The sequence below is a fragment of the Mixophyes fleayi genome, chromosome 2 (assembly GCF_038048845.1).
Source record: "Mixophyes fleayi isolate aMixFle1 chromosome 2, aMixFle1.hap1, whole genome shotgun sequence".
Taxonomy (NCBI): Eukaryota; Metazoa; Chordata; class Amphibia; order Anura; family Limnodynastidae; genus Mixophyes; species Mixophyes fleayi.
In genome coordinates this window covers 365,608,692-365,631,503 of record NC_134403.1, presented here as the reverse complement: position 1 = coordinate 365,631,503, position 22,812 = coordinate 365,608,692, and the positions used below count along the sequence as shown (strand labels likewise).

Genomic DNA, 22,812 nt, shown 5'->3' with positions numbered 1-22,812 from the left:
CTGTGAGGTAGAAGTGCTAACCACTTAGCCACCGTGCTGCCTGGTAAGGTATGATTATGATAAATTAAAGATTTATCAGTAGTAACTTGAAACATAAACAAAGCTAAACCAAGCAGTTATTTTGGAGGAAAATGGAAAATGGTAGTTGCCCTAAAGTGATAGTAGGTTGGACTTTTATGTGACGTGTTAAATCCAGACACATTTTAGATTGTACGCTCTTGTAGGCCTGTTTCTAAAACGGCAAAGTCGACGTGCTTTGCAAAATGCACTGGAAGGACCATTATATAATCATTAAATGAACTGTTTGGTTGTGATATAGAATACACTAATTAAAGTACCACCCATGTTTTTAGCAGCTGGCCAGTTAATGTGTGGTATACTTTATTCTGTAACCTACAAGTAACAGGAAGCTTGTGTTAAAGATAGCAACTTATAAAGCAGAAGACACCTAACCCTACTGAAGCAAGAAGTGTCCTCAGCTCTGGCTCAAAGTAACATTGTAAAGACATTTTTACATGGAAATAACACTCCTGATATGCAGCTGGTACAATCACCATGTTTGTGTCACTACTAATAGTGCTTATTTGCGGGAATACAGTCTCAGCAGGTAATGTATATTTTTGCTTTGTTTATTGATTTAGTTGGGGGTTGGGGGGAGGGGAATGATCTTCACATACACCAAGAGCATAGTTAAATAAAAACAAAAAGGGAAATGGAGGGGTTTGTCAGCTGCTAGTTGTGTTAATAAATGAAAAATAGGAAGATAAAAAGAGTTATTTTGTGCTAGCTAACATTAGATTCCTATTACATGAGACCATATTGTACTTAAAATGCTGCAGATTTGCAAACAAACATTACATTGATTTATGGAACAAGACAGGTAAATGAGGTGGTAGAGTAGAGAGTCTGGATATTTGAAGGCATAACAGACTTTATGGGCAACCACAAGGACCCACAAATGGTCCTGAAAGGGTCCACCAACTGAACGTTCTTGTAGACATTATTTTATCTAGATAAAAAGCATCAAAGTATGAGTAACACCAATTCTGTATGTGCCTAATATATTTGTCATATGAAATAAAATCATTAATACTAAAAAGAGGTTAAAACAACAGTATTTTATATGATTATAGAAGGACAAGTCAATAAGGCAAAGGGCTTAACGTTATAGCAGCCAATACTGTGTGCTTCTCTGAGCCACGCACATAGACAATTATACAAAATAAGTTATTATGGTTTCCCACACAATTCTGTAGTAAAGCAAGAGGTGTCCACCTACTCCTGTACTAATCAATAAATCTGTGCAGCGTAAACTTTATGATTAGATAGTAGTCTCCACTTATATAAGCCATAGCAATATCTGAAGCTGCAGCGATGGATACACTAAGGCACTGGATAACACACTTTAATAATTGTCTGTAATCTACTGTATTGGATGTATTTATTATTGTTATGCAATGGGTAATGTAGTTGAGTACATCTTTCCCAGTGCTGCTACTACTACAGACAGACTCTAGCGGATCTAAAGGTGATCAATCAGCAAATCTCCCTGATCAATCAGCAAATCACTCCTATGAGTGCTTACACTTTGCTACATAGAGTGATGCTTAGAATCCCAGGAGAGGGACTCTAGTACTATTTTTGGGAAGGGATTTACTGACTGTCTCAATGAAAGTGGAAAACCCTTTAGCATAACAGCTGTCAGACTGGCCCGCCGGGCAGCTGGTGTATCTCCCGGTAGGCCCCGACGCCTGAAGGCTTCCCTTTTTGTTGGTGGGAGGAGCAGGTACTTTAAAAAAACGTAATTGCGGCGCCAGCGACCCTCCTCCCTCCTATCTGCACCATTCGCACTGAATGTCGGGCATGACGTGATGATGTCACGCTCGACATTCAGTCAGGAGCATCGCAGAAAGGAGCAAGCAAGAAAGAAGACAGAAGACAAGAAGAGTAGAAAAGAGAAGAGAAGAAAGAAGCCGATAGAAAAGGTGAGTGTGAAGGGGGCAAAAGCAGAATGGCAGAGTGTGAAGGGGGAGCAAAAGTAGCATGGCAGAGTGTGAAGGGAGAGCAAAGGCAGCATGGCAGAGTGTGAAGGGGGGCAAAAGCAGCATGGCAGAGTGTGAAGAGGGTGCAAAGGCAGCATGGCAGAGTGTGAAGGGAGAGCAAAGGCAGCATGGCAGAGTGTGAAGGGGGGCAAAAGCAGCATGGCAGAGTGTGAAGAGGGTACAAAGGCAGCATGGCACAGTGTGAAAGGGGAGCAAAGGCAGCATGGCAGAATGTGAAGGGGGGCAAAAACAGCATGGCACAGTGTGATGAAGGGGGGCCAGGAGTGGGGGGGAGGAAAAGCAGTATGGAGGGCGCAGTGTGATCATAAGGAGGCACAGCATGGTAATGAAGGGGCACAGTAATGTGTGTGTGATGGCACAGCGGGCTTGTGGAAATGTGGTGTGTGTGTGATAGGTAGTGGCTAACTAATGGGTGCTATTTTGTTTGTGGGGTGATGGTGGGGCAATTTAATTTTATAGTGAGGTGGTTTTGGGGCTATTAATTGAATGTGGGGCTGAGTTTGAGGAGCATGAGGTCTATTTATTAAATGTGAATATGCATTATATAATGGGAGTGCCGGTTGCTGGAAATAGGTATATTTATTATACGTAAATGCTATTAATTTATTGCAGTGACTGTTTGGAGGGAGGGAAGTTTATTTATTAAATGGGAATACTATTACTTTAATGTTGAGCTGGAAGAAGCCCTAAGTATTAGTCGTGGGTCCTATTGATTTAACACCGGGGCTGGTTGAAATTTTCTAAATATACCCATTTATTTTTTTTCAACATTTTTTTTTCCAACATTCCAGGACCCAGACAAGCCGCAACTAAAGAAACCAGCAGCCACAAGTGGTGAAAGTGACAAGAACAGGTAGGAGAGAGCAGGACAGTCTGTCAAATGTTCTGATTCAAATGGGACAATCCCAATTTTTGGTGACTGTTCTGCCCAATGTAAGGGGCAGGTCAAGTCTGTGAACTCTTTATGTACACACTGCATTGTTTATATACTACACTATGGTGCTAGCTGTCCTTTGTGGGCTTACCACACCCCCTCTAGTGGTTTGGTTACGCCTCTCCTCTGGCTGGTCACACCCCCTCTGTTGGGCCCCTACCATTGTATTCCCCCTGTGGGCCCTTCATGTCCCAGTCCGACACTGGCTGTGATCAGGTCTTCAGGTTTCTGAAACATTTTTTGGTTTACAATAAAATATTCACTCAAAATTGGCTATTTTTAAATTAATTTTCTTTAAGCAATTGTGCGTTCACTTGTATAAGTGCCTTTCTTGATGACAGAAGAAAAATTATATAAGTGAAAGAGAAAGCACAAGTCAGAAGTTATTACTACTATTAAGTGTTAATGACAAGCCCTTAGAACCACTGCCTCTCTAGTGTGAAACTGCACAATTCTTATAATCTGTAGGATGAAGGTGACTGTGACAGATCTGATGCGTGTAATATACAGAACAAACGGTTTCTCTCTCTTCTGGGTGACCTTTACATAAAATTCAATTTTGTTTAGTAAACTCTTCATATGAAAATGTAAAACAAATATCTGCTAATGAATAAATACATGACTAAAAACTGGAGATAAATAATATAGTTGATCATAGGTGACAGGTTGTCAGGAGAGAGGGAAGGAGATTGTTTTAAATAGGCAGTAACCTTCTTGTATAAGTGAATACAGAGTATTAAAAACTCTTTCATCATAGTAGAAAATTATAAGCTTACCTGGAGCACCAAATATCTCACCCGGAACGGGAAACCTTCATCACCCTGTAATGCACAATCCAAACTACTCACCATACAAGTCAACCAGGATAAAAGTAACGTGTGTGGGAGATCATCCTATGCGGTTCATCTTGCTAATTCCTCAGGGGTATAACGGACAAAAGGGGAGACCTATCAAACAAACCATTATCTCCCAAAGTTAAAAATAAGAATGAGAAAAGCAAATAAAAACATACAAATACATTTTAAGAATAGAGCTGTTGTTGCCGTTCCTTTAGAGGTTTTTTTTGATGTGAGATATCATTATATTTGAGAGAACTAGCTAATAACATATCTAGGTAAATTAATATTTTGCAGCAATAGTGTACAAGAAGCATAATCTCGACAAAGTGTATTTTCCCATAACGTTGCCTCTTTTCCCCTGTATAATATAAATAAATAGTTAGTATGGTTGATGAAAGACACAAGTCTATCAAATTCAACCTCCTAAATCAGGGGGGTAAAAAGAGGGAAAAAAAAAGGGCTTGGGTCGGACTTTAATGTGAAATTGACAGTCCTAGCACAATGAATCTTTGAAATGTTTCCACTACACCACACATCGGCAGCAATTCTGAAAGCCAAGATGAGCTGCAGACATTGAAATGCTCTGAGAATCAAGCGGTGCACTGGTGCAATATGAAGGTGTTTTGCTGTGCACATTAGGGGCCCTTTCTAAATGACCCTCTATAGCTTTTGTGTAGATATCTTATAATACATATATATATATATATATATATATACACACCATTATATATTTTAATGAATTCCTGGGGGTAAATATATCAAGCTGAGAGTTTTCCAGCAGTTTTAAAAGTGGAGATGTTGCCTATAGCTAGAATCTGATTGGTCTTTCAAACCTGCCGGAAAACTCTCAGCTTGATACATTTACCCCCTGGAGTCTAAATATTATGCTCCAATCAGGGCTGTCTTAATGCATGGGCACGCTGGGCAGTTGCCCGGGGTCCCCACGAGCATGGGGGCCCCATAGGCTTGCAAACTTTTCATCATATTATTCCTGGAGATTTATTCAGAACCTTCAAACCCTCTATATTAAAACGTTTAGTTGAACTAATCACCTCAGTATCAGCTGTTATCTGTACATGTAGTCTTGCTGTTGCGAATACATATCTTAACCTTAATGGAAACAACATACACATACTAATTGTACACCAGTGGGTGAGTGGTTGTGTAGATAGGGCCCCAGTGCACTACTTTGCCCGGGGGCCCATAATGTTGTTAAGACGGCCCTGGCTCCAATACAACAACAGGATCTAGCGATGTTAAAATAAGAAATAGACTGCATGCTAATGAGGTCACTGACAGAGTCTGAAAGAGGAAGTGACATTGAGAAATGATTGAGACAGTACTAGAATGTCTGATAAATAAATCTGGATCAGCTTTAACTTTTAGTTTTTGAGAACAAAACAAATTATTATTAAATAGCTATAGTACTTTATTTTTTAGCAATCTAATCATGTGATTTGATTGCTTCACTAAAACAGTGGTACCCCAAACTCATGGTCCTCCTGTTATAGTAAAAATCTGCCTAGGCTGTCTAGTGCTGAAACTGGTTCAGGATTTGGGGAGCCCTGCTGTCCAATATGTATATATTTTACACGGGGATCTGTATTTGTAATCGTACAAGTACGAGACTCATGTAGAGTTAGACACATGTGTGCCCTTAACATATGCAGGGAAAGATGAATGCATGAAAAAGCGCATTTGTTCTTTCAGATGCATCTCAAGATGTGTCCAGCTGTACATCGCTAGGTTTACATCAGGATTAAAAACTGTCTATACATACGCCCCACAATAGCGTAAGAAAGCACAGACAACATAGAGATTGCTTAGAGATAATGTTGATATGTGGCTTGTTAGAATTAGTAGTAAATGTAAAAATCTCATTACCCTATTTGTACACAATATAATAACGTAATGACGTATCCTATACACATGACAGTAGAGTGTGTTGACAGTGTTATTAGTAAATGCAAAAGTTTTATTGATCATGTAAAATATAATTAAACATAAATGCAACGTACAAAATCAAATAAAATTGCATTAGAATTAATACAAACATCTGCTGTGTTCCACTTTAAAAATTAAATGAAAATATTCATTAAGTAAATATGAAAACCTGCTGATTAAAACATTCTTGGATATAAACCATTCTTATATTGTGTATTTAGTAGAACTCGGCAGATATGTTTAGGGTTTTGCAGACTTTTATAGGACAAGATTCCTGAACAAAACAGTCCCTCTTCCATATAAAAGAAACAATAAATACTTTTAGTTTTTTCTATTATTCAAGTGGAATAATAGTGAAAATTCAAAGGGCAGTGAGCAACATTGTTTCCATGACGTACAGTATTAATTATATATAAGTTGCATTGTTATTTGGTTTAGAAAGTCCACCAAGTTTAACTGTTTGCTTCTTGTTAAGTTCTTAACTGTGTCCTTCAAACAATAATATACTGAGGTACTTCTAGAAATAATTCTAGAAATAGCATTAGGTTTACATAACTACACGTGACCCTAACAATGCTGTAATAGACACAGAATGTAGGGTGTACTTACAAGGCTGCATCAATTGATGCGCCAGTAGTAGGTAGACCAGTTCTACCCATCGGCATGTGTAACGGGGCAGATGGTTGGCGCCCCAGAAGTAGTGTAATGAAGGATTCTACAGGCCCAATGGTACAGTAGATAGACAAAGGTCCCCCAAGTAGTTTTGGAATTAAACAAGGAGCACACTGCTAAGACTGCATAAACACATGGGTTTATTCTCTTTGCTTGTGGCATAAGGGTTTACCACAGCGGCAAATAGTTAGCGGTAGTGTAGGGAAGTAATAGCACGATACCATCAATATGCAACGTTATTCAACATGTCACAAAATAAATAACATTTTCAAAATCTTGCTTCTATAATAATGCAAACATAAACCACCACAACACATAGCTCAATGAAAAAATATTCTCTCATTTTGTCATTCACTGTGCTTCAGTGAAATGAGTTAAACTGGATAAATACTTTTGAGAGATAACCAGTTGCTAACGAGTTAATTAGATCATTACACTAATTGCTGCAACAGATTATCTACACAAATCAATCACGAAAATCTGTTCAATGCATTTATACAACACTTATCCAACAAAATCAGTAGAGATGCGACAAGGATTAATCTAGCTTGTTGAGGTTTGATGCTTTAGCAGAAATGACTGTAGATTAGGGTCACTTTACAATAGACAGAACCCACAGGGGTAAATTGTAATCCACAAGTAAAAGCCAAGTTTCAGCTGGATACATGAAGCTTATTTACTTGTACAAGATGAAATCAGTAATCAATCTCTCCCTGCAACTGTAGAGTTAAACAACTTGCAATTCTCTCCTCAGCAACCAATTTAGGCAGTTTCACTATAGAATCAAATTTCTTATGCAATATTGACAAAATTCTTGTGACAAGTTATTTCTCTATGTCACTTGCACACTTCATCAGCTTGCAGGTCATTTTGAATACAGCAAATTTGGCTCAAATAAACAATCAAGTTTACTATTTGCAATGGTTATTTTTCATCCACACACGATCACAAACAGCCAAAACTGTTGCCCTATCATTTACATTATAATTCTCTTTCCATGCATTACTGGACAATCTCTTGCGCTTTATGTATAATGTATTGGTGCTTCACCTTCCAGTCTGTGTAAGGATCCTCTACTTATTCTTGAGGTGGGTCTAACAACAGGTCTACAGGCAATATGGCTTGTCTTCCAAACAGAAGATAGTAGGGTGTCAACCCTGTAGAGCAATATACAGTATTATTGTATAGGAATATCAGTTCGGACAGTAGACTGGGCCACTTTATTCACTGTGAGAGAGTAATGGCTCTCAGCATTTCAAGATTTAATTAATTTTCTCGCAAAGGCCATTACATTGAGGATGATATGCTGTTGTCCTCATCTTCTTGCAACCGTACATATCATATCAAATGAAGGGCCCTGATCTATGAGAATTCTCACAGGGAACCCATAGGGTTTGACAAACTCTTCCCAGAAGACAGTGGTTGTGGTTCTGGCTATCAGGTTTTTCACAGGTGCTACCACTGTAAACTTGGTGCAATGGTCAATGATGGTCAATGCGTATTGGCACCTTGTTCTACTGTTCTCTAGCTTCACATGATTCATGACCACAATTTCCAGTGGGTTATTACTTTGAATGGGATGGAGTGGGGTTCTATGGCTGTACATTTCTCCGGACAGCACATGTTGGACATTTCCTGCACCATTCTTCCACATCTTCATACAACCCTGTCCAGTAGAATCGTTTTCTCAGATTAGACTCAGTCTTTTGACTTCCAAAGTGTCCTGATTGGTCATTCAATAGAATTTCAGCATGCCGTTTTGCTTTTATGGTTTGAGTGATGTGGGAGTGAGTTCCAGGATCAACACTGCATTAAACTATCAGTGTCTGATTGACATTCAGTCGCACTCTCTCCCTCAGCAGCTTCAACAAATGTGGATCATCCTACTGTCTTTGGGTTCCAATCAGCATGGTATGTGAGATTAGTATTGACTTCTACTTTCAGACTATACCTGTTCCCAGTCAATCCCAGATGAACTTTGTTCTGAACCACTAAATTCCACTTCTGCTGAAGACAAGATTCCCAACATGATGGCTTGTTATCCAATAGACACTGAATAGAAAGCAGGGGTTTCTGTGGCTTCTCTCCTCTTCCTACTCTTCGGTAGTGGTCAGTCGAGACAAGGCATCTGCATTTCCATTGGGTCTTCCACACCAGTATCTAATGGTGTACTGGAGTTGGCATGTCTAGAGGCCAACCTTTTTTGTTCAAGAGCGCCCAATCTGGCTGTTTGCAGATGTGCCAGCTGATTGTTGTCGGTGAAAACAAGGAATGGGATGGCTACCAAGTAGTCAGGAATTCCAATTTAAAGCAATGTTGTTCTCATTATTCCTTTCAGTCTTTCACAGACCCCGGTTGGCACAAGCAATGACCATTTTTTCGCTCCCATCCTGAACCTACGCTAAGACTGCACCCATCTCTCTGGTACTGGCATCCTTATATATGTGAAATCGTTTTTTGTAGACAGGAGAAGCCAACAAGAGGGAATCAATTAATAGAGCTTTCAGCTGGTCAAATGCCCATTGCTGATGTCCAGTGCACTCAAAAAAAAACCTCTTATACTATCCTATAAATTCGAGGAAGATTAGGACATTTTTCAAAGTTTTGGGAACAGACCAATCTCACACTGCCCTTATCTTCTCAGGGTTTGGCTTCATTCCTTCTGAGCCGACAATGTGGTCTGAGTATTGAACTTTCGGCTGCAACAGGTGGCACTTGGATGGTTTCACCTTCAAGCCATATCTTGCAAGCTGCTTGAAGACTTCACCCAGGTGCTTCAGAAGTTTCTCATATGTTCTAGTAAAGATGATAATGTCATACCTCGCTAATCGCTCCTTCTCTGCATCCATGTCTGGTTCTTCCTCCTCCCCCTACCCTCTCCCCGTAGGAGTCCCACAAGGCTCTGTTCTTGGCCCTCTACTCTTTTTGCTCTACACTTCCTCCCTTGGTGCTCTCATCTCCTCCTTCGGTCTTCAGTATCACCTTCATGCTGACAACATTCAACTCTATATCTCCTCTCCTGATCTTTCCTCCACCCTCCTCGCTCGGGTATTCGACTGCCTCTCCGCCATCTCCTCCTGGATGTCCGAGCGCTTTCTCAAAACCAATATCTCTAAAACTGAACCCATTGTCTTTCCTCCGCCCAGACTCCCATCCCACCATGACCTCTCTATTGTCGTCAATAACACCACCATCTCCTCTGTCACCCAACTTCACTGCCTGGGTGTCACCCTCGACTCCTCTCTCTCTTTTGCCCCCACATTCATTCCCTTGCTCAAGCCTGTCGCTTCCAACTACGCAACATCGCCCGCATCCGTCCTTTTCTCTCTCAGGATGCCGCCAAAACTATCATCCATGCACTCATCATCTCCCGGCTCGATTATTGTAACCTCCTCCTCCCTGGCCTCCCCCACTCCCGTCTCTCTCCCCTCCGCTCTATACTCAACGCGGCCGCAAGACTCATCTTCCTCTCATGCCGCTCCTCCTCTGCCTCCCCTCTCTGCCTTGCCTTACACTGGCTCCCCTTCCCCTACAGAATCCTTTTCAAACTCCTAACCACCACTCACAAGGCTCTCTCCAACTCTACTGCCCCTTATATCTCTAACCTCCTCTCCATTCACACTCCTGCCCGCTCCATGGTCTCAGCCAATGACCGCCGCCTCTCTTCCACTCTTATCACCTCTTCACACTCCAGAATCCAAGACTTTTCCTGTGCAGCCCCCTTCTCTGGAATGACCTCCCTCGTTCCATCCGTCTCTCTCCTACTCTGTGCTCCTTCAAATGTGCACTCAAAACTCACCTCTTCTTCAAAGCCTACCAACCATCTACTTAACCCCCATCTCCTCCCTTTAGCTCGTCCTCCCTTCTCTCCTCTTGCCTCAACTGGCTCCTCTTGTGCCTGGTCTGTTTACCCTCTCTTAGGATGTAAGCTCGTATGAGCAGGGCCCCCTCCCCTCCTGTCTCCATACCTGTTCCTCCGCTCTGAAGTATTGGTACTTTTTGTTCATTGTTCTGTATGGTTTCACCCTGTATAGTCTACTGTTAGTACTGTGTGCGGCGCTGCGGATACCTTGTGGCGCCTAATAAATAAATGATAATAATAATAATAATAATAATAATCCAGATACAGTAGCGCCATTTTAAAATTCAAGTAACCCAGGCAGGATTCCATGACTCAATGGAACTTAGCAGGTGTGTTGCATAATCGAACAACATTCGTTTGAATTCAAAGAGCCCCATAGAGGTTGTAAATGCTTTTATCTCCCAATCTTCAGGGGCCAGAGGTATCTGCCAGTATCCATTGGTCAGATACAGTGTGGAGAAGTGTGCTGTGTACATCAATGCAGTCAATGATTCTTCTATTCTCAGCAGAGGATAGGCGTCTTTATTGGTCATCTAATTCAACTTCTGGTAACCTACGCAGAAAGTAGGCTACCATCCCTCTTTCTCACTATCATCAGTGGTGCAGCCCAAGGACTGTGACTGGCCTTGATTACTCCAGTGAACTTATTTTCATTGATCCTTTGCTTGACCGGTTGGTACATAGTTGGAGCCAAATACAGATGTCTCTCTCTGATGGGAGAATATGATCCCTTAGGTATCCAGTGTCATACACCTTCCACTCTCCCAAAGTCTGCAGGGTGATGCTAAAGGTCGCTTCCTGCTCCTTGATTATTTGCAAGATTCCTGATTTCTGCCTCCCTGAGGTGTTATTATCCCCCTATTTAAATTCCTTCCCACCACATGGGAACAGGGTCTTCCACAGGAAGGGTGCCGGCCACTTGACTCCGTTGAGTCATTGTAGATTCCACGCCAACCACATTCTAGAATGTCACTTTGATTAACTTTGGCACAGGATGGTTTCTGTACAACCGCACAAGGTGATAATGCGGTTCAATAGTCTTACAGGCAATCTGCCACTGTCAACATTCACAAGGGTGTGGGCTATAGCGACGTCACTTCACCCCTCTGCTTCACAGTGTTCAACAATTAGATACATAGTATGTCAAGCGCTTCAGTATGGCAAGTGTTCAACAATTGCCTCACAGTTCCGACCACTAAGCCCAATCCTGGTCTTGCACCAGATCACAGTTTCTGAACTCGACTTCAGTACCACTGACCTTTAGTCAGCAATTCTGGCCTTTCCCACTTCTCCATCTGCCTTTACAAACTTCTGATGCCCTTGTAGTAATTGAATTGCTTGTTGGAGGGCACACTGGTCGGGCAGTGCAATGGTCTGTAATTCTGCCTTCAAAGTAGTGACCAACTCTTCTGGACAGCTCTGCATAACATTCATTCTGATTATCACTGGAGATATACTGTCATCCAGGAAGTTCGTAATAATACACCCTTGTTTTTGCAGTCCTATCTTCATGTCAGCTGCCCAAAAACCCTGGCAGGGAATGCTAAACCCGTTGCTGGCCAACAAGTTCAGCCCGGCAGGAGGTGGTGGGGTCAGTTCTTCTGCCCTCAACTTTTGTTAGAATTTCTCCAACTGGATTATAGTGACCTGTCAGCCTGTATCCAACAGAGAAGGGATGTTGATCCCATTAATTTGAACAGTGATGGTGGAGCAGTGGCCGACGTATCGAGGCCACCACTTCCTGTGGGGCGGACCTACTGGTGAGGTTTTTCCCGAGGGTCGGTCCACTGCCTTGGGGCTTGTTTTATCTGCAGTTTCATTGTACATGACCTCTCCTATTGCAGTGTCGGCAAATGGGTCTTATTTGTTGTGACAGGATGGACTGCCTATGCCACCCTGTCTATTGTTGCTGGGAACCGTCTGGGCTTACTTTTTCACCGTTCCCTTTCGTTATACCAAATGCGCCCTCTTGCTGCAGTAGGAGGGGCTTATAATGCTGCCACCACTGAACTCCTTTATGGCACTCAGAACTACGTTCCTTCTGGTTAACTGTCACTGCTAGTGTACTCTTGTGCTGGTACACTTGGACTGGTAACTCCGGACCTCTTACTATGGATCCGGGTTGCTGTGGATGGATCCTCCCTGGCCTATCACACTGACCAGAGCTGCAGGTAGCAGGCAGAGTGGTGGCACTGGAAAAGCTTGCGTCCAAACCTCAAAATTAGCTGGAGAACGGATTAGATTTAAGGTCTAATCGGCAGGTCACAGGATTACAGCAATATTGAAGAAGTTGTCAAGCAGGTCTTTGAAGCAGAGTGATGTTTATTGCTCAAGTGTCCTGACAAGGACAGTCCCACTGATTTAAGGTATCAATGGTCAGGTCAGATGGAACATCAGAATGATACATTACATGCTCACACAGCTCATCTTTTATACAGTTCCGAAAAAGTCTATTTTTAGAATCAGGATGTACTCTATTTACACAAATATGGATTTACATGCATTACAAAGCCACTAATATTTATACTTAGCTATGAAATTCTTAAAAATCTTGCTGTGATTTCCTGGATCATATTTCAGAGGCAGGAGACTCACTAGCAAGTCAAATAGTCGCTAAATACACATTTCCACAGAACAACAAAAGGACCCACAACAAGCCACGTTCCCAAATCACAATACACCAAAGGCTTGGTAAACACAGGCTCATTGTATCAGATATATACACCAGAAATAGGCATATCCAATAGCAAGGTTAGACAAGAGATGAATTTCTTCCCCTGGTCTCAGAAATAACGAATTCCTATGTCACAATATACACAATATCAAAAAATAAGTACACGTGCAATTACATAAATAAGTGCCCTGGGCTATTTGCTTTAAATAATTTTTTACCAAAAGTTATTTAATAGTGATCCAGTCAAAGTTGTCCATCAAACTGGTCTTCCAGTAACCCTGGGGCATTCCTGCTGATTTTCGTAGCATTGCTGTTTATCCGGGTGTCACTCATTTTTTTCTTTGTGTTGTGCATGTTGACTCTTGACACATTGCAACTCCCTGCCTATCATGCCGACTTTATTAAGCAGGTTAGCAATTTGTCCCATCAGTGCGCTAAATGGATTCGGCATAACAGTTTGGGTCCTTTGGCCGGTAGCTTCTTGGATCACATCAAGGTTCATCTTCACCATTTGACTGGGTTCAGGGAGGTTACTTTTTTCTTTATACCTGTGTTTTCTTACCAGAGTACTTTCTTTACATGGATCAGAGCTCAAGACTTGGATGGCAGTTTACTTAAAATCTGGGAAGGTGTTAGCTGGACCTTACAGCCTGCACATGTGCAGTTGAACCTTCAGGGTTTCTCCTCATGCTCCTTCAATGAATTGGTTTCATCCATCTGTCTTACTTCAGAGGGATCATATTTCTCAATGTCCCTTGGGCTCTCTTGCAGACTGAGTACAATCTCTCCCAGGGTTTCACATTTCATGTATCAAAGATAGTTGCTAACTTTTTCAAAATTTGATCTACATTCTCCTTATCCTTGAGGGGCCACATCTCTTTCCCTCAAGGCAGATCCCTTCAATTAGCCAACTAGGATCTCAATCCTCTGTTTCACTATTGTGTATAGATGGAACATTGAGTACATTTTACTCTGGAACTTGTAGAGTGAACTGTTACCAACTTGATGTGAATTACCAGAAAAGCCGGGGAGCCATGGGATCCCAAAGTAATATGGCATTTTTATCGGTGCACTGGCACCCATGGTTAGACTCTCTCTCACTCCCTGTGAGGAGGTGTACAATTCTTTGTTCCTGTGACAATACATGATCAGCATCTTGCTCCACCTGTGACAACTTGTTTCAGACTGGGTGGGTTATTCTCTTTGTTTGTGGCATAAGTTTTTACCACAGTGGCAGAGAAGTAGCAGTAATAACATTATACCATCAATGTGCAATGTTATTCAACATGTCACAAAATAAATAACATTTTATGACTCTTGTTTCAACAATATCAACAATATCCAAACATAAACCACTACAACATATAGGTCATGGAATAAATGTTTCTCACTTTGAAGTTAGACACTGTGCTTCGGTGAAATGAGTTTCACTGGATAAATACTTTTGAGAGACAACCGGTTACTGACGAGTTAATTAGACCATTACACTAAATGCTGATCCAGGAGATTATTTAGACAAATCAGTCACAATAGACTGTTCAATGCAATTATACAACACTCATCCCACAAAATCAGTAGAGATGCAACAAGGATTAATCCAGCTTGTTCAGGTTAGATGCTTTAGCAGAAATGACTGCAGATTAGGGTCACTTTACAATAGACAGAACCCACAGGGGTAAATTGTAATCCACAGGTTAAACCAAGTTTCAGCTGGACACATGAAGCTTATTTACTTGTACAAGAGGAAATCAGTAATCAATCTCTCTTAGCAGCTCTATAGTTAAACAACTTGCAACTCTCTCCAAAGCAACCATTTTAAGAAGTTTCACAATAGAATCAAACTTCTTATGCAATATCAATAAACACTTGTGAGAAATAATTTCTCTTTATGTCCCTTGCGCATTACATCAGATTTGAGATAACTTTAAATACAGACTCTCTCAATAGCAATATTACAGTCCCAGTCAGAGGTTTTAATAACACAGTTTGATGTCTCATTTGTTTGACCTAAATAAACAGCAAAGCAAAATAATCCATAAATTTACCAGTTTTATGAGTGTTGCTGACATCTGATAGGAAGTGGCAAACTATGTCTTTTTTCTGTTTCTCCAAAGATGTTACCTTGGCTGGCTTTTACATCTAGAACTTTAGCTGCAAAAATCCCCCAGGGCAACAGTCCTTTTTCCCAGGCACCCCAAAATGGTTGACACAATTTGCATCAAACTTCCCAGAAACACCCTGTGGAATTATAGTTTTCTGAATGAGTGCTGCAGTAATATACCTGTGATTTGCAGGGTATTATACATGGAGAAGGTATTATCCTGTTGTAATAAAATAAAAAATTCTTTTGAGCTTGAGGGCTGTGAAAAATGAAAAAGAATAAATTAAATGACCTCAATATTATTATATAATATGTAAAATAATAATTATATGCTATAGAAAGTCAGTACTTCTGACTGAAACCATTGTTGGGTTTTGCCTCTGTAATACTATAAAGGTGTCCTGTGGTATCTGGCACCAAGACGTTAGCAGCAAATCATTTAAGTCCTGTAAGTTGCTAGGTGGGGCCTCCATAACTCTGAATTTTTCCAGCACATCCAACAGATGCTCCATCGGATTGAGGTCTGGGGAATTTGGAGGTCAAGTTAACACGTTGAAGTCTTTGCCATGTTTCTCAAACCACTCCTGAACAATTTTTGCAGTGTGGCAGGGCACATTATCCTGCCAAAAGAGGCCACTGTCATCGGGGAATACAGTTGCCATGAAGGGGTGTACTTGGTCTGAAACAATTTGTAGGTAGGTGGTACTTGTCAAAATGACAACCACATGAATTCCAGGTCCCAAGGTTTCCCAGTAGTACATTGCCGAGAAAATCACACTGCTTCCGCAGGCTTGCCTTCTTCCCTAGTGCATCCTGATGCCATCTCTTACCCAGGTAAATGACACACGCACGGACCCGGTCTTCCACATGTTGTAAAAGAAAACGTGATTCATCAGACCAGGCCTGCTTCTTCCGTTGTTCCATGGTCCAATTCTGGCACTCACATACCCATTGTAGGTGTTATCTGTGGTGGACAGGGGTCAGCATGGGTACTCTTACCAGTCTGCGGCTACACAGTCCCATATGCGGTAAGTTGTGATGCGCTGTGTGATCTGACACCTTTCTATCATAGCCAGCAGTAACTTTTTCAGCAGTTTGTGCTACAGTAGCTCTTCTTTGGGATTGGACCAGACGGGTTAGCCTTCACTCCCCACGCACATCAATGAGCTTTGGGAGCCGATGACCCTGTCGCTGGTTCACCAGTTGTCCTTCCTTGGACCACTTTTTGTAGGTACTAGCCACTGCATACATATATAGCACACTGCATATATATATATACTGACAAAGACACAGGAATGGTGTTCCAGGATAGATATGTTCCAGGTTTCTGACCAGCATGTTTTAAAAACCCCAGGGAAATGGTTTTGTGCGTGCAGGAAGGAGTTTCCCAAAAGAGTGTGTTCAGCTTTATGAAAAAGCTAGAAGGGTCCCTGAGGTGTATATGGAGAGAGAAGGGTGGGCTTCATTTACAAGACCTGTAAGGTGTGATTTAAAAGGTTGTCAGTTTGGTCAGTCCGAGTCTCTGCTCTGCCTTGGAAAAGGGACTGCAGGGTCTCTATAGGAGATAGGCTAATATCTATTGTGAGTAAACTTTGTGTGCTTGAACTTCTTATGTTTTTGTTAATCTTGATAGTCAGGAACGACATGTGCTTAGTTAGTGCCGGACAGGCAAAGTGCTAATTTTCAAGTTTTCTTTATTTTTTTCTGCTTAATAAAACTGGCTGAGGCCAGTTGTACCAAAACTCTGAACTTGTGTGCCTTCTCTGCTGCTGTTCACTACCATCTACCCAAGGAGACGGCACCTGTTCCTTTAACCTGGTTACAATGTGGTGGAGAATGTGAGCGTGGGATCTGTGCATGTTGAGAACAGCAGCAGCCTTGAGAAACCTGCAGGAAGCCGGTCTGCGTGTGCTTGAAAAAGCATAGGTCGCAGGAGTGATACAGCCCACTAAATAGTTTCAAAAAAGGCAAGAAGAAAGAATGTGTATAAATGGGGCACTCCAAGGCGATCAAAAATAGGTAAAACTTAAATTTTATTAGGTATGCATTAAAAAATATAGGTAGGGTAATGAACAAAATAATTAAAACAAAACATGAAAACAAACAGTAGTAAGTGAATAAAAGTGCAAACTATGTGCACTGCCCCAACCTATTCTCATAAGATGTATATTTATAATTGAAAAAACAGACTACAGTAGTCCATAATTAGGACTTGAAAAATATATAGATCCTTTGATTAGTAGTTTGAGGTGAGTGTATTGGTAACACTTCACCTGATAAGCATGAGTAGCAGGTAAAATACTGCAGCTAATTTGACATAATAGTTCAAAAGATATCTAGGGTGCCCTACTCTCAGTACTCAAATTGAAGAAAATAAAAGTATTATAAGTGGAGTCAGTCTTTGTTAGGAATGGGTAATGCCGCAGATTCCGACTGTCTGAGAATGCTACTCCCTTCTGATCGCGGCATTATGTGAAGGTCCCTACCTAGTAGTAAACTGGGAAGTGATCAGGGGGACATATGTAGCACAAAGTGTAGGAGAATAGTGGAGCAGAAACACCAACACGCGTTTCGCTCTGCAGCTTTTCAAGTCTAATGCGGGGAAGCAAATGACAGCTCTTATATAGTGGCAAAAGATGGGTGTGCTTGGTCTCGTGTATCCGAGAGCCAATCAATTGTGTTGTCTGTGTTATCCTTTGATTGACATGTATATTAGCCAATAGCAGCATTTGCTAGAATCCTCCACTTATTTGGGTCTCCGTATGTGTTAAAAGTAATCCGCTATAGACTATGGGGCACATTTATCATTATTCACATAAAGTGAAAAGTAGTTTTCAATCCTTATCGCAATGATAAGGATTGAACTATTTCTCACATTTATGTACAGCCCTGCACAGAAACAGCAGTTCCAAAAAACTGCTGTTTCAGTGATAAAAAAAATCATACTTACCCCCCTCTTCGGAAGCGATGTCTCCGGGTCTTCTCTTCACTCTTCAATTGCGCATGTCCAGTTCCAAGAACTGGACATGCGCACACAGATCCCCTCTCTGTCTCTGCAACGATAGTTGCAGAGAGAGCGTGCTGAGTGACAGGGAGGGATCATGTGATCCCTCCACACATGCCCTGTCCAGCTCTGCTCTTCGGAGCAGAGCTGACAGCATTAGATTTCTTCAATTCCGATGATGTACGCCAGCTTCAGCTGGTGTACATTAACATGACAAGTTCCCGAAAAAAATGTTTTTTCGGGACTTGTTAGATTGCGGCCATGATATCTGCTGCGATGCACCCTTAATAAATTTGCGGAGGACAGGAGGACACCTTAATGACCCGTTAAAAGCACTATCGTGCTTTATTAAATATGCCCCTATATCTGCATTGACACATAGCCTCATATTCCTAGTACCTAATGAATATACGTTGTATAGTCTATTAGCGGTATTGAAAAGACCTGATATTAACTATAGAAATAGTAATACCCTTTCGCATAATCTATCTCATTAGTTAGTTGCCGATCACAGTATTAGATAAAATCTAATGGATCTGAAGAATATTAAGCAGGAAATAACCATGTTAAATACATAGCATTGATAATAGGTGGTATTTGTATACATGCTTGGTAGAATTCAGTTTGCTGAAATTATGTATAAATACTTAAATTGGATATGTTTACAGAACATAATTATGTTCTACAGTTATTTAAGATTATAGCATTCTATAGACGTTTGTATATATTTAGGACAGAATCATGATATTTTTTATATAAAATGATATCGCTCCTAATTACGAGCTAACATTAACTAGGCTTCAATAATAAATCTCTAAGAAGAACAGCTAAAGTTTCAGTTCGGCAATGATAATAATAGAACAATGAGATATTAATACCCAAAAGGATGCCCTTATATAGTAATGAGTTCTCTGGGTTAATGTCAAGGGAAACATATCGTTACCGGATCATATCATATGATTACAAAGAGGCACGGTGATATGTATGAAAACAGCCCTTTAATTCATGATGAATAGTGATCATCGTAGATTTATAAATCATGGATTTATAGAAAAGCCATGTAACTGTTATAATCGTTGAGGCCATATGGGATCATGCTCCCCTTAAGAAAAATCTTTTTAGTCTCTTTTTTCAGAAGTTCTTTTTGTATGTCACCCCCTCGAATTCCCATGTTGATTTTTTTCCATGGCGAATGCTTTAAAGAATTTTGGGTTACTTTCATGCTGAAACATGAAATTATTAGCCACTGTGGTGATAGTCTTAAAATTACTTTGGTCTCTAGCCCCATTTTTAATATTGCATATGTGTTCGAAAAGACGTTTTTTAAAAGACCGCGTGGTCATCCCAATATAGAGCTTAGGGCATGGACAGGAAAGGCAATAAATGACACCTGTAGAGTTACAATTAAGAAATTCCTCTATGTGCCATACCTTATCATATTTGTCTTTATAGGATTTGGTAGAAACCATATATTGGCAAAATTTGCAGGTTCCACACTTAAAGAATCCTTTAGGTCTATGCAGGACCATTTTATTTTTCTGTAAGTGGCTATGAACCAACCTATCCTTTAAACTTCTTGCTCTTCTCCAGCTGAAAGAAATATGTTTTTCAAGGTTCATTTCAAGATCCTTATCAGAAAGCAACACATGCCAATGTCTTTGGAAGATGGTTTTGAGTTGTCGCCATTCGGCACAGAAGCTCCCAACCATTCGAATTTTTGGGGCCTCAGTTTTGGGGTTATTCTTTGGGTAAATCAATGATTCTCTATTCTGCCTAGAGACAGATTTGTTAGCCTCACGTAGTGTTCTATTACCTCTATTTTTCAGCCTATTTGTTAGTTCATCAGCTCTTTTCATAAATGTCGAGTTGTCTGAGCAGTTTCTTTTTACTCTGAGTAGTTCCCCTTTGGGAATTCCTCTAATTACTGGGGAAAGTGTGCACTTTTGTTACGTAATATGGTATTGGTGGCAGTTTATTTCCTATAGATGTCACTTTTGAGAGTTCCCTCTGCAGTTTTGTAAATAGTTAAATCCAGAAAATTGATGGTTGATATATTGATTTCTGGTGTTAGTTTTAAATTCAGATCATTGTTGTTCAATATAGTGGTAAAACTGTGGAAATGGTCTATATCTCCATCCCATAATATCAGGATATCATCGATATACCTAAGCCACATTACTTTATATTGGTGAACTCCTCATTGATGTCTGTAAAAACATACTCCTGTTCCCACCACCCTAGGAACAGGTTAGCATAAGATGGTGCACAAACTGTTCCCATCGCTGGCCCTCTTATCTGTAAATAGAATCCTTCGTTGACAACGAAGTAATTCCTAGTCAAGATGATTGTTAAGGGTGTCAAAATAAATTAATTTCTGTCATCATTTAATCCATATTGAAAAAATACTGGACAGCATTTAAACCCTGCTCATGCCCAATATTAGTATAAAGGGATTCAACGTCATAGGATGCTAGTTTGCTGTTTGGTCCAACTGTTGAGTCTTGTATTTTTGCAAGGACATCCAGAGTGTCCCTAGTATAAGATGGTAAACTTACAACATAGGGTCGCATATAGTAGTCCACAAATCTGCTAGCATTTTCCGTAAGTCCACCAATTCCCAAGATGATGGGTCTTCCTGCGGGATTGATTTCATTTTTGTGTATTTTTGGCAACATATAGATTGTTGGTACCCTGGGATTTTTGACTTCAAGGAAGTCATAATCAGATTGAGAAATAATATCTCTTTGTAATGCAGAATTAATTGTTCTTTGATATATATTAAGAAAGTTGGCAGTGGGGTTGAAAAACAAAATTTAGTAGCATGATGTATTACTCAGTTGACGTTGGATCTCGGCCATGTATTTATCATATGGCCATAACACGATGTTTCCCCCCTTATCAGATGGTTTTATTATAATGTCCTTCCAACTCTCTATTTCCTAAAGTGCTATAATTTCTGTTTACCTAAGTTATTCTCGTAATGTTTTTTTTTATTTTTACGAAACAATAGGTCTAAATCCCTGGAGACTAACTCTGAGTAAACCTTGACTTGTGGGCATAGGGACATATCTGGAAAAAAAGAAGATTTATTTTTCAGAATAAATTTAGGATTCTCCTTTGGATCCATATCAGAAGTTACATTTTGTGAGACATTATTGTGAAGATCTTCCAAGATCATAAGAGCCCGCTGAACTTCTTCCGTATCCAAAGTGATATTAGAGGTAGATGGAGGATTATTGCCACTTATCTGAGACAGAGACTGCTGAATCCCTACAAGAGTATTAGTCATGTCCATTCTTCCAGGATGTTTAGATCTATGAAATTTCTTAAAAAGTAACTTCCTTATGAATAGGGCTAAATCCTTTTCCCATTCAAATCGGTCCATATTGTGAATAGGTGAGAAGGATAAGCCCTTATTCAACAGGCTTATATGATGAGATTGAAGTATTTTGTCAGATAAATTGATAATTCTGAAATTGGAGTCTAATTCCTCTGTCGTTTTTGACGCCTGCGACAGTCTATGTTTTCTTGAGTGTCTGGTCTTTTTCTCCAAATTTTTGCCCCCCCTCCGTATTTTTTGGGTTTTCTACCCCCTCTGTCTAAGGTCATAAGATCTTTTCCTAAAAAATCTTGGTGAGAGGAATCTTTACTAGAGAGTCAACTAATAGAATTTTCACCCTCAATGGAGTCCACTTCCGAAGTGGAAAGGGATCTATCAGGTCTCTTCATTCTCCATACATCCCTTTTGAAGACCTGATTAGATACATAGTCCTTTTGATCTCAAATAAATTTATTTTTCTTTTTAAATATAATCTGTTTTTCAAAAGTATCAAGTTCAGACATTGATTTTTCATAAGCCTTTTGGAATTCATCAAGACCGTCAAATTCCTTTAGTTTTTCTCCAAGGGAGAAGACTTCCTTTTGTATTGTTCTAATATAATTGTGTCGTGTTTGACTAGGATATTGATCAATTTCTCAGCACATTGTGTTAGGGTGCATTCCCAATCTTTGGTTAGGTCTTCTGTAGCTAAATCAAAAGCTGGATGTATTCTAGGTCTGAGCCCCCGAGGTATCATATTATGGCAAATGTTGTTATCAAACACAGTTTTATTCCAATGTGTTTTGATTTGTTTCGACATGACTAGTTTTAAATCATTCAGGTGATCAGACCATTTCCATCACTATCCTGTCCCATGACATCAGGAGTGATACAGCCCACTAAATAGTTTGTATCCTTTGCATTCTAGCTGGACAAATATTCAATATGATGTAGCACCTTCAGAACCTCAATTATTGTGCACATTGGATGCACAGATGGGCAATGAACTTGCAAAAGTTGACTCAATATACAGATGCAGTACTTATATTGTGCTTTACATCAAAGACCCCCACGGACTTAGAGATACAATACATAGCATAAAAAAAAAAATATTTAATAAAAATGCTCTGTGAAGACATTTGATTCACAAACAGCCGTCACCAGGTAGCATTTATACATTGACATTGCCGTCTCACCCATACTGCAGTCACTCTCCATTAATACCCATTTTACAGCAAAATCCCAGGTTAGACATGGGATAATGAACACGGTTTCAACCCGTGTTGCAATCCTTAATACCCCTTTCACACAGAGGCATGGACCCGAGAATAACCCAGGTCGCTGCCTTTCACACTGGACCCGTGTCTGCCCTGCATTTTCAAGTAAAACCCCTCCAAATC

At 40.4% G+C, this 22,812-nt stretch overlaps 1 protein-coding gene across 1 annotated transcript in view; it reads left to right on the top strand.

The window, feature by feature from the left end:
* Nucleotides 1-444: 444 nt before the first annotated feature.
* Nucleotides 445-22,812, top strand: part of LOC142139596 (cell surface glycoprotein CD200 receptor 1-B-like) — a 54,376-nt gene continuing 32,008 nt past the window's right edge. Inside the window, exon 1 of the mRNA XM_075197333.1 lies at nucleotides 445-607. Within this exon, the coding sequence (XP_075053434.1) occupies nucleotides 556-607 (52 nt within the window). The 5' untranslated portion in view covers nucleotides 445-555. The remainder of the gene's footprint in view (nucleotides 608-22,812) is intronic.